The sequence below is a fragment of the Quercus suber genome, unplaced genomic scaffold (assembly GCF_002906115.3).
Source record: "Quercus suber isolate HL8 unplaced genomic scaffold, Cork oak 2.0 scaffold_545, whole genome shotgun sequence".
Taxonomy (NCBI): domain Eukaryota; kingdom Viridiplantae; phylum Streptophyta; class Magnoliopsida; order Fagales; family Fagaceae; genus Quercus; species Quercus suber.
In genome coordinates, this window is record NW_027069993.1 from 238,577 (window position 1) to 251,270 (window position 12,694).

The 12,694-nt window shown below is 33.7% G+C and overlaps 1 protein-coding gene across 2 annotated transcripts; it reads right to left on the reverse strand.

Annotated features, from left to right (window-relative positions):
- Window positions 1–643: 643 nt before the first annotated feature.
- Window positions 644–9,044, reverse strand: LOC111990528 (linoleate 13S-lipoxygenase 2-1, chloroplastic). 2 transcript variants are annotated; one of them, XM_024022314.2, is made up of 9 exons: window positions 8,612–9,044; window positions 7,013–7,281; window positions 5,229–5,466; window positions 3,944–4,270; window positions 3,765–3,850; window positions 3,071–3,181; window positions 2,692–2,993; window positions 1,956–2,222; window positions 644–1,552 (listed from the first exon to the last, which is right to left on the reverse strand). In XM_024022314.2, exons 1-9 carry the CDS (start codon window positions 8,976–8,978, stop codon window positions 793–795), a joined length of 2,727 nt encoding a protein of 908 aa, XP_023878082.2. In that variant the 5' UTR covers window positions 8,979–9,044; the 3' UTR covers window positions 644–792. The 2 variants fall into 2 exon arrangements, with proteins under 2 accessions (XP_023878082.2, XP_023878081.2); XM_024022313.2 differs by having other exon boundaries at window positions 3,071–3,226.
- Between the last annotated feature and the right edge of the window lie 3,650 nt (window positions 9,045–12,694).

The following is a 12,694-nucleotide window of genomic DNA, read 5'->3' on the forward strand; positions in this document are numbered from 1 at the left end:
GCTCTTGATGTCAGACTACTTCTTCTGAACTTGGCTTTGCCCAGGCAAGGAAGCATTCATCCTTGGATCATTTCCTTGGAACATAACGCATAAATACCTTCCTTTATTTATTAGTATTGACCTCCATCACATGTTTATCCATCCTCAGACTTATGAGGTTTCCTCGGACTAGGCTTCTGGCGCAATACATTCTACTGGGCCTAATATCCCTACAATTATCATTTTATTTGTCATATCATCTTTATTTGTGTCAACTATGCAATCTATCAATCATGTAAATTTTTTTCATTACTAGATGACGGTAAGGAAGAAAGTGATAATAAGCTCAAAAACTCTAGGATCAAAATAGAAAGAGCCTTAAAATATAGGATTCAAAAATATGTTTTTGTATAATTAATTACATATACAATGTTTTTTACAACAAATCTCACATTTGTTAAGTTGGAAATTTTATTCTTATATAAGCTTATCATCGACAACACTTTATTATCCAGTATTAATAAGTTGTTATATCAACACTGGTAAAATTTGTTGTGAATAAGTTATGACTCACTAGACTTCTTGTATGAAAAAAAAAAAAACATCGTGCTAAAAGAAGCCTCTTACTAGGAGCAAAGCCTTTAATTCTCTGACAGTACCAATGTATCTATGATGTAAAGCTCTAGTTTGTCACCAACATATGTGAAATTATTGTAGTTACAAAAAAAATTATTTGGCCCTCTTATTCTTATAATTTTCAGTCTGAAATGTGTTGGAATTTGAGGTAATCTATGACAATACAATATTTCAACTTCAAATGGAAATGCTATATGGAACTCCCTTTCCAGTCACTCCAGGAGGTGAGAATGGCTTCAAGAGCTCATATGGCACAACCCCAGCTCCATTTCTGTTCTTCAAATCCTTGTTTGCATTCCTCTCATCAATAGTCCCCTCAAGCTCCATCAACCTCCCACTAAACCGTTCAAAAGCCACCTTTATAACCGGGTTCTCAGCCCATGTTGGCTCTATTTTCTCCCCTATATACTCCTCTTCAGGTGAATGACTTGATAGTATGTCCATAACAGCCATCATTCTTGTTGCTTGCATCTGTGAAGGGAAGCATTGTAAAAGTGCACCTTCAGGTTTTTTCAAGAAGGTTTTCCAAGCCTCTTTTGAAGGGTCTTCAGTGGGCATGTTGGTTCTAGAAATAGTAGGTCTGTTAGGGAAATAGCCTGTGTAAGTATATTGTCCAAAGTTCACGGCTGCATGGTGTCCTGATGTCACCCATACTATTGTTGTGATGATCTCTATGAGGTCTTTTGGGGTTTTGAGGATTGGCCACCATGGTTCATCCTTTTTGTCACCGTGGCCTACTATTCTAATCTCTGTCCACCATGCTTGGAGCTCTTGATCTGATTCTATGAGACTTGGGTTAGGGTAATAGTGATTGACATAGTCACTCACCCACTCTTTCATGGAGTCCCAAAGGAGGAGGCCATCATTGGCATAAGGGTAGTCCTCAATTGTGAGCTGTAGGCCATATGGAGCTGTTGGATCCTCAATAGCCATTCCCCTGCATTCAAGCAATGAAAAAAGGAAAATTATTAGTTAATTCGGAAGCAATGCTCACTCTTTGCACATGAGAAGTGGGCTCTACATATAGGTCCCATCATAGGACCCGCTCCTAATGTGAGAAGAGGAGGGAGTATGTACGTATTACCAAATAAAAAAAACAATAAAGTATAATTATATTTGGAAAAAAGTGAAATTATAAAATTTGCGTTTAATTTAGTCAAATGAGTTGAAAATGATTAAGTCATACTAGTGCTAAACAATCAAAGAGAAGAATTATTATGTGTTGACAGTTTGGTAGTGTTAGAACTTAGGAATTGTACAATAAACCTTAGATGGACAACATCATAAGCAATAATGACTTAAATTGTTGCTTGTTTATTAAAGGTTAGTTATCAAAGTACCTGCTAATTAAGTCAGCTGGTAGTGCCTGTAGGTTGAACTGCCACTCTTGGTCATAGGCGAAGGAGCTAAGCTCCATGGAGTATTTTCCAGGGGTGAATGACTTCTCAAAGATGCCTCCTCCATTGATAAGTATTTCTCGAGCAAGAGCATTGATATCCATAGTGTATCGGAAATGTGGGTGCAACAATCTATAGATTGGGTGCATCTCACTGAGTTGCCTATTCGTGGCTATGATATAAGGTTCTGTAGCACAATGAGTTCTTAGCCTGCAAAAGAATTTCTAGTCCTTTCAGTATAGATGGTATGATAATACGAAGAATGAAGACGCCAAAGTCCTAAATTTAGGGAAAAAGATTCTTTCTATTTGAAGATTAGATTAGATGTTGAAATGGTTTTTTGTGATTGATGCGTAATAAAAATTGTTTAATAGTGAATTCAAGTGAATGTAATGTTGCTCAAATCATGATAGATGATATTAACAATAATGAACCACCACACTTTCTTGGTGCGGTGATCACTCCACAATAATAAGTGCTTATGGGGTGTGAGTGGGAGGGCAAAAAGACTAGAGTTCAAGTTTCTAGAAGGGAGCTTCACACACGTATACACTTAAATTAGGTTAGAGTAAAATTTCTATCTTGTATCAAAAAAATAATAATAACAAAAACAATGATGAAAAAGTAAAAAAATAGTGTCTATAACAAATGGTAAACAGAATTTAGAAGTGGAACATACCAGTGACTAACTAGTTGGTGATAACTAGACTCATGAGCAAGCACATGAGCTTTGGCAAGTCTCCAAAGCCAAACACTTGTAGAATCCCAACAAGGTGTGAAAACTTGCTTCCATTGTGGCTTCCCATCCATTGGTGGCCGAGTCAACTCAATGGCTAGGGGCCATAATGTGCCATCTGGGGTTAGGAAGAGTAATGTCCGTGACCCATACAGAGTTGTGCCTTCAATTTGTCTTACTTTACTCACATATGGTAAAAATAGATCATGGTAATCTATAATGAACAACTTCTTCTGACTTATGGCCTAGCATGTATGCAAATTTATGTGAGAAAGAAATCAATATATAAATGGTCATAGTGTGTATCAGTTATATATGCTACCTCCTTGACGGTCATTAAGCCTCTCATTTCTCGTTCAACTAATTCTGTAGTGATTGCTGAATCTTGAGGTCCATAGATCTTAGGATCAAGTTTACTCTTCAATGGCCATTCCTGCATGATATTCATGTGTTGCTTTACATATGTTTGATCATCATCCTAGCATAAAAAATACTTCATTATAATAATAGTTTTTTCTTTTTTTTTCCTAATCTCAATTGTTATTTAAAATTTTATGCAAATATATGTGCTTTCATGATTATATATATATATATATATAATACATATATATATATATATATATATTTTCATTTAGGGGCAATTGACTTTGATATTATATATATATATATATATAATACATATATATATATATATATATATTTTCATTTAGGGGCAATTGACTTTGATTTTTTTTTTTCCTTTACAAGCAATGTTAAAGACACAATTTTTCTCATATCCAATTTGGTAAGGTAACAAGTTATCGTTAGAGTAAACATCAATTTTATATGAACACATCACTAACACCATTTTATTATGTATTGATCACAAAATATCATTTTAACACTATAATGGGACACTTCGATCTTTTGTTTTGATTGTATATATTGTTTTAAAAAAAAAAGTTTATATGTGCACACCATATCATAGGAGTATGGACACTTATGCTCAATGCTTTGTTAATGTCAATTTATCATACCGTGACCAACTTTATGCTATGTGGGTTGACACCAGCAAGAGTCTGCCTCGCAAATTCCTCATCCTTAAACCAAAAGAATTTGTCTCCTACATGCTCAAAAACCATTTAATTAATTAGAGAAAGTGTAATAGAAATATAAATTGCAATGCCAAAGATAGCATATGAGTTTGTTTTCTCACTATCCACTGTTTCTGGGGCCTCAAAGTGTAACACATCGTTTGCTGTGTTAGTTATAGCCTTGACTAGTCGGGGCAAAAGGGTTTTGAGAAACCCTTTGTTATCGTTTTTGAGACTAGGCAACTTAATTCCTTCGTTGAAAAGTGAATCCACAGCCGCAAAGTTGGGGAATCTGAGGTCTTCGTCAATGATTGCAGCCTCTAGGGTTGGTATTACCATATGCAATGCTGAGCGTACAGTCTTCGTTGAGAATGCTACTTGCTTTGCTTCTGAGAAGGCTTCATCTCTAGGAATGTAAATTTTGCTCCCCCTTTTCTCAGACAATGGATCTTTGTATGTATAACACAATTGTTCATAGGTTAGGATCAAATATATGAATGAAAGGGCTATATTTACACTTTTATGCTAATTTATTTTGTTTTATTATATTTAATTTTTGTTTCTTGAACCCTAAAAAAAAAAAAAAAAATGAAAAAACCCTATAAACATCAGAAAATAAAGAGTTAGTCTATTACATAAATTTTAGCACAACTTGTTGAAGTAAATAGTTTATTGTGAGTGTTGACTCTATATAAAAGTAATTGTCTAGCACCCAGTCAATTATTTCGATAAGTTAATTGGAAAATGGTTAAATTTATAAGGTAACAATATTTTATTTCATTCCATTTTTTTTTAAATTTATAATGTTTTGAAACCCTTGGATATAAGAAAATCCAAAATCCTACTGATATTTGATTATTATAAATGGGATTTACTAATATGTATCTTTAAGACATACATATGTAAACCATTTTTGGAAATTTTTTATAGAAAAACAAAAAGGTAATTAACTATTTTGAACAGTTTTTTCAATTCCACATAAATTTTTTCTTAAAATAGATAGTTAATGTGTGCTCTTAATCAAACTCATTATATATTTATAATGTTTTTCAAACTTGGGGCCACCAAGGCAACAAAGAAGGCTGGCCCTCATTATTTTTGTTTTTATGAATCTTTTTAGAAATATGTTGCCAGAGGCAGAGAGGAACATACTACATGACAGGTTACCTACCATATGTCACATGCATACTTTGAGAAGTCATTGATCGAAAAGAAACATAGAAGATAATGATCTTGATCATTTTTTCATTGATTGGAGGTGACATTCACAATATCCAAGTGTCATATTTCCAACACTTCTGTCTATTTTGCTTTTAGGGTTTCTGTTTTCCCTAGCTCTTATTCAATGGCCATTAATCCTACAAATTAAAGAAGTAAAAATTGAATGTAAATATAGTAATTTGGTACCTGTGTCACACCGAGGGCGTCCAGTCCTACAACGTCTAGGATAAGGGTGCTCTTTGCTACCAAGTACTGGTCTTTTAAGATCTACACTGGTATCAGGATCTCCAAGATCATTGTACGTATCATAATCATACACCCTCTCAAAACTCTTGCGCTCTCCTTGGCCATTACCTTGTAAAATTCCAAGCTCTTCTTCTCTTAGATTCCTCAGTCCTCTTGGTGTTTGTGATGGCAAGTATGACTACTCCACGAATCCACAGCCAAACATATACGATGCCACAATCCAAAAGAAAAATCAATAGGAAAGTCTTAATATAAGAACACAATATAGGGTTGTGTAGTTAGGCATTTTGGGAGACTAAAATAGAATTTTTAGAATTCAAAATTCTATTTTGCAACCACAACTTTTCATAGGTTTTTTTTTTACAAGCGCTCATTCACTACAACAAAATATATTTTGGTGATGAATATTAGTGAGGAAAATATTTTAAACTTAGAACACCGTTTTCCAATAATTTATACAAATGCGCACATATATGTTAAGTTACCATTGACATTCAGGAAATTTTATTTTACTTTTCCCCTACAAGCCTTGGATCAAAGTCTATGTTGGACCAAATCTCGCTAGAATAATGCAAATGGTTATAATTAGAACTATGCTTGGCATTCATCTTTTTTTCTTTGGTTGACCCTATGCATGATATTCAATCATGGTGTTTCAAGTGCGTGGATATTTTTGAAGATGATACGCTGAAAAGTCGGATCATAAATTTGTGACTATTAGCAGGAAAAGAGATATGGGAAATCTTAAATTTTGTACTCTATCCTTATAATAAGTCACATATCCCAGGAAAAGACACACACATTTGGCTGTGACGTTTTTCTTTATTACACAAATAAGAAAGATATGGAATGCAAAATTTAAGGAAAAAAAAAATTGTGGTTGTTTAATTGGCTTTTTACTATTCTATGACTTGGTTAATTTTAAAGACTGAATTCAGAAAATAGTCCAATCATGAAGGCATATTAGGAAATGGACCATTCAATATTAATGACGGCAAAGAAAATAAATAGACCACTTTTTTTAAAAAATAAAATTCTGTGAATTAAAAGGATCACCTTTTTTATTAAAAAAAAAAATTGTTTGAAATGAAAGGATCACTTGCACTTACATAGTGTATGGATTCTTCTCTCTCCCTTCTTTTATTTTTTTTAAATTTTTTTAAAATTTTTTTAAGAATCTAGTATATGGGAAATTGATAATCCACAAACTTTGTTATAGGGTTACATGCTGTAGGGTTACTTATAATTTAAAAAAACAATATATATATATATATATAAGAAATTTTAAATTCTATTATATATATCAAAACAATTATTTTATATTTAAAACATTTACTAGAATAGTCATGTCAAAATTTCTTTAAATAATAAAAATAGTTAAGTCGATATACTAATACAACCATAAAAATTCCTATTAATAATTACCATTATTATTAAATATTAAATTTAGCAAACAAATAATATATATAAAGGCCTATTTATAACCCATTCGTATTCAATGTAATAAAAATAAAATTATTTATTCTCATTTATTTAATCAACAAACCAATGTCAAGCTAAAATTTAAACTCAATTATTAAATGAAGCAAATTCAAATATAATAGTATATTTGTGAATAAAATTGTAAATATGATGCTTAGTTCGAGTTTATATCCTATTTATATGTTTGTATACATGTACGTATAAAATATGCTTATGAGAGAGAGAGAGAGAGAGAGGTGGACCTTGTTTGCAAAGAAGACCCTTTTTTGAGGATTGTCATATTTTGAATGAACCCATGAATTACAGTTCACGCGAACGGGACCATTAGGGAAGCCATTGAGGATAATATCCTGAAGATACATCTCCTTGTGGTGCTCATTCTCTACAAAAACAGCCCCAATTGGCCCGAAATCTATCGGAACTTCAAAACTGGTCTCATATTTCACCTCTGCCTCCTCTTGGCTAGTCCTGTGTGCATATCCTCTAATTGTATCCTTCTCTAATCCAGTATCTTCAAAACAGTCAAATATATTACATATAATTTACGGAAATATCACTAAATCCATATTATATCATTATGCAAAGAATGAGTTACATAAATATCACAATATGAGTGTGTGTTTGGTTTAAGTTACAACATGTCTTTCTAATATTACACGATCCTTTAATAATTTTATATTAAGCTTTTATAAATTCATTGTTGGATTAATTAACTTATCTTCTTATACTCTTCATAAGCCACGTTTGCAAAATATCTAATGTCTAATTTTCAAGTTGTTGATCAATGATCAATACTTATACTATATATAAAAATTTTAATTTTCAAGTTGTTTTATTTTTAAAATTATACATAAATATCAATTTACATATTATTATATATAATAAATAACATTCTATTTACATACAATTTGGTGTGCATGTCAAGAATAAATAAAATGTGTAACTTTAATCATGGTATGACTATAAGAGTTTCAAAATGTTTATTAAAAAAAAAAAAAATATATATATATATATATATATATAAGTGGTTTAACGTCAACAGAAGTTGCACTAAAAGTCTGTTTGGGAACAACATATTTTAATTAAAATTGAAAACTTTTTTGCTAAAAGTGTAGAAAAAAAAAAAAAAAAGCTAGCTGAATAGTACAATGAGACCTATAAATAATATTAAAAAGTGCAATAAGACTCATGACTAGTACCAAGAAAAAAAGCTAAAAAATCAAATGAGTTGAACTTTTCATCTGATCTCAAACAAACTCTAAGTATACTTTGTGTTTATGTCGAAAATTGCCTCAAGTTTTTATTTTAATAGTTCTTTTGAGGTTAAATAATACCTACGTTTGTGAATTAAGTAGGGACTAGCCACTTTTAGTGTCCTTTTTCGTGTTTTTGACCAATTAAAGATGAAGCCTTTTTGGACTATATATTTGAATATGATTGTTATATGTGGGAAGGTTTTTTTTTTTTTTTTTTTTTTTTTTTTTTGTGGGGGTGGGGGGGACAAAAAGATTTAGTAAGACACACTCATGACTCATTCAATAAAATTTGAACTCCCAATCACCTTACCTTCTACTTATTCTTATTGAAAAAAGAAATATCATTTGAATTAAAGTTATGGTCTTCATCAAAAGAAAAAATATCTCATAAGATGGTTTCATCTTTCATGTAGCACTTGTCTTATATTTGAAGGAGCCATGGGCTCCAAATACCTTTTAATTTTAAATATAGATGTTCCATAAACAATCTCATGAGATAATATTTTTCCAAAAAAAGAGAGAGAGAGAGAACTATGCAAGAATAACGGCAAATTCTTTCTATAAGATCGTTGAATCAGCACTTACTAGGATCAAGCTCTGTACTAACAAGCTCCAAGATGAGTGTTTCACCAAGCAAATCTTTTATATCATCTAGCCCTCGGTCTATCCCAAGGTTTGAAAGTAACCCACCAATAGTAGGTTTCACAATAACAATGGCTTTCACAGAACTGACCTCTTTACTAGCAGTGCTTGCTACAGCTTTTATGTTACTAGCCATGGAGCGAACTCCAACATATTTGGCCTTTTTGTGAAATGAGTGGTGCACTGAGATTATACGTGAAGCATTCCCATTCCCTTTCCCATTGCTATTGCCCTCAATGAATGTCTTGTGCAAGTGCAATAGGAATGGATTTTGAGAGGAATGTGATTGGTGAAGTTGTGTTATGAACATTTTTACTAAGGAACTTTGTGTGTGTGAGTATATGTCTATATGATGGTGAAGGAAAGTACACAATTGTTGCACAAGAATTGGGAAGGGCTAAGGACTTATATATATAGAGAAATGGGACGTTGAAAAATCTTATGGCCATGATAACACGCTATTGTTAACTAGTTTGCCTATGAGAACCAAATTTGTTCTCATTTAGTAGGAACTCTGAGACTGCATTATCTTGATTGGGGTAGAAAGCAAATTCAAAAGACGTTTATCCATATTCAAGAGAGTTTTGAGACAAAAAATGAAAAAATGGGAATATTACGGTCCTTTACTCCTTTCTATTTTTGGGAGTTCCCAATCCACAATAAGGACCACACAATCAGACTATGATTGGATTTTAATGCAACTTTGAACTTTCAGTTGTCCACATTTTGTAGCTGTTTCTTCTTTTCTTTTCTTTTGGTCATACACATTTTTAGTCCTAGATTACATGTCTAAATTTCATTTTTTGAAGGAAAACTATATATATATATATATATCTTTAATCCCTTTTAGAGACTTTATTACTTAATTCGCAGTTTTCTCTAATAATAATCAAGGGTGTGAAAATGTACGAAAAAAAAAAAAAAAACAGTATAATATCAACTATTATCTTAGCGTGACGCATTGCCAATTTGCCACCACACAAAGATCAATAGCACACCATCCACATAATTTTTCCTACATGACCTAGTACATATAAAAAGAAAATCAAATCAAAACACCAAATATGGTTTAATTGACAAGACATGTAATGTGAGTACAAGAAAGTTATATACGATGCCGTGCATTTTTCAAATAAGTAATGAAAATTCGAAAATGGTCGGTAGAGATTGCAGTGTTGCGCTAGATTATGTCTAAGTAGCACTTACTGATAAACTCTATATAAGCTTTGTTCTGACGTGAACGACTTGGAAACATATATTTGTAGTCTATCGAGCACCGATTTTTAGGCAGAATGTCAAAGAATGATTAGAGATAATACAGAATTGATTCAAGTCGAAGTCTTAGCTACAATTTTTTTTTTTCTTGGAGAAAAGAAAATAGCTAAGACTTTGGCAAAGCACCTATAAAAATAAAATAAAGACCTTGGCAAACCTTGGGATATTTAGAACCAGCCTTAACAAAATTAAAGAGCTAGCTTGAGAATACTCCTTAAAGATTAAAACCTAAACTTAGATACCAGATTGTCACCACCTAAGATATGAGCACTATATCTCAAAATGACTAGTAAATTATAATCAAAGTTGCAACACACGCTTGCACCATACACTTATACAATCTTAATCTAATTCAAACGATCCGGAGAATATCACACTCATGCACCATATATATAGCTTATTCAGGAAACATCAACGCAATATCTAGCGTCGATGTTGTTCTTCTTTAGTTTTAGAATGCTAATGTGAAGATCAAATCCAATATAACATTCCCACTAAACAAGTGAATCGCGATTAGTGCAAAAAAATTTTATTAGGTCTTTCATTTGGTTAGCAATATGAACCTTTAAATAAGTCAAATCTACTTATCCATCATAACCAGTAACCAACTTCAATTATTGGAAGTACTTCACGATATCTAAAAAGATAAGCATGCATTTGAGTCATAACTCATAACCAACTTATATACATTTATATTGCAAGAATCAATATAGAATACGTTGTCTTAACGTGATGTGTTTGTCCTATGCCCATCACACAGAAAGAAAAAACGTGTTGTGTTTGTCTTCTGAAATAACACATGCAGCTGTGAAGATCAATGTATATTAGTGTGCCTATTTTAGACGTGTTGGATGCCTATTTTAGACGCACACTCTCTAAAGTTGAAAGAAATTGACAATTCTGGGTGGTCGATGAATTATGTACGTGTATTATATTGATGCAACTAGAAATGGTAAGGGGTAATTGATGTAGAACAGACAGCACTTGCCTTCTTGGAGCAGCAAGGGCGCAAGAAGTCACAACACAAGATCAAAGGGGGGTGCCAGTAGGGGCCATCAGAGGTAACAGTGTCAGAATTGCATGAAATTTGGCAGGTTGAAGGGAAACAGCGTTCTGATCTAGATTCATGACATGCCATGAACGTCACCAAATTTTAGGCAAATTCCTTCGTTAAGGCCCCGAAAACAATGTTTTTGCTATTTATAGTAATATTTGTTTTTCCTTAATAACTTTTAGTTTAAAAGTCAGAATAAGGTCCCATCTGTTTTGGGACGACCCTTAAGGTCAGTAGTTTACGATTCTGCGTTTAACTCAATTTTGCCATTTTTGGTAAAATTCGGTAATTTTGTCACCTAATCGCTTAATTAGTGCGAATTAGGGTTTTAAACGTTTTTGCTCAGTATTTATATGTTTTGTAGCCGTCAGAGGCAAAACAGACTATTATCAATAAACACAGACATTTTGTCAATTTTCTCTTCTGGTGGATTCCAGTTTTATCTCCTTGTGGATTCAGGGAAACCCCTCGTGGATTCGAGGTTTACTATCCAGAAACTAACAATTTAGTTTCTGTTTCATCAAGAGAGCATCGTGTGTGCTCTTCTTCAGGCTTCCGCAACATCAGTTGGTATCAGAGCCTTGATTTACCCTAGTCTGATAGCTAACCGGCGAGACGGTGACCACCATAACAATGACGGCGGTGACGACGTCAATAACCCAGTCCTCACTAGGGCTGAGTTCCTTGATTTTCGTGATGAAAATCAACAATTTCGTGATTCAACCCAACAGACTCTGGACCAGATTCAAGCAGCACTTGCCACTTTGCTTAATTGAAACCCTAATCGCGTTGATGAAAAGCGACGTGATAACCGAGTGCGTGGCCCTCCCTATCGTGGTCCAAACCGGAATAGGCAACAAGACTATAACGAAGAAGACAGTGAAGATGAGGAGTATGCAGAGAGAGTCCTTGGAAATCATCGTGGTCCCGCGAGGGATAATGGTCGAGATTATCAGGAGCAGAGGGACAATCGGATGAAAATAGAGTTACCATCTTTTAATGGTAATGTCTCCATTGAAGAGTATCTGGATTTGGTCAGTGAGGTTGAAAAGTTTTTCGACTATATGGGTACAGCAGAAGACAAACAGGTGTGTTTGGTGGCCTACAAATTGAAGGGAGGAGCATCTGCCTGGTGGGATCGTGTTCAATTAAACCGTACTCGTGAACGAAAGCTTCCAATACGGTCATGGAGGAGGATGAAAATATTAATGGCAAATCAGTTCTTACCACCCGATTACCGGCAGGAGTTGTTCAGATAGTACCAGGATTGCAGGCAGGGTACTCGGACAATTAATGAGTACATGGAGGAGTTTGACAGGTTGGCGAATCGCAATGATTTGAAGGAAACTGAAGATCAACGGATATCCAGATTTGTACACGGGTTACGAGTTTCCATCCGAGATCAGGTATCCTTACAAACCCTATATACTTTGAATGAGGCTGTAACCTTATCCAAGAAAATAGAATTTCAACATCTCAGGATAGGTTCGAAGTTTTCCAACTGCAGTTCAAAGTCCTCTAGTTCCATTGCCAACAAAGGTAAACAACCCATGTTTACACCACAGTCACAACCCGTGGTTAGGGAGAATAGTGGTGTCAACCAATCCACAGTGGTAGTAGCAGGTTCCGCAACCCAGCCAATAGCGAATGCCAACCCCTATGCTAGGCCAACTGGGAATAAGTGCTACAGGTGCGGA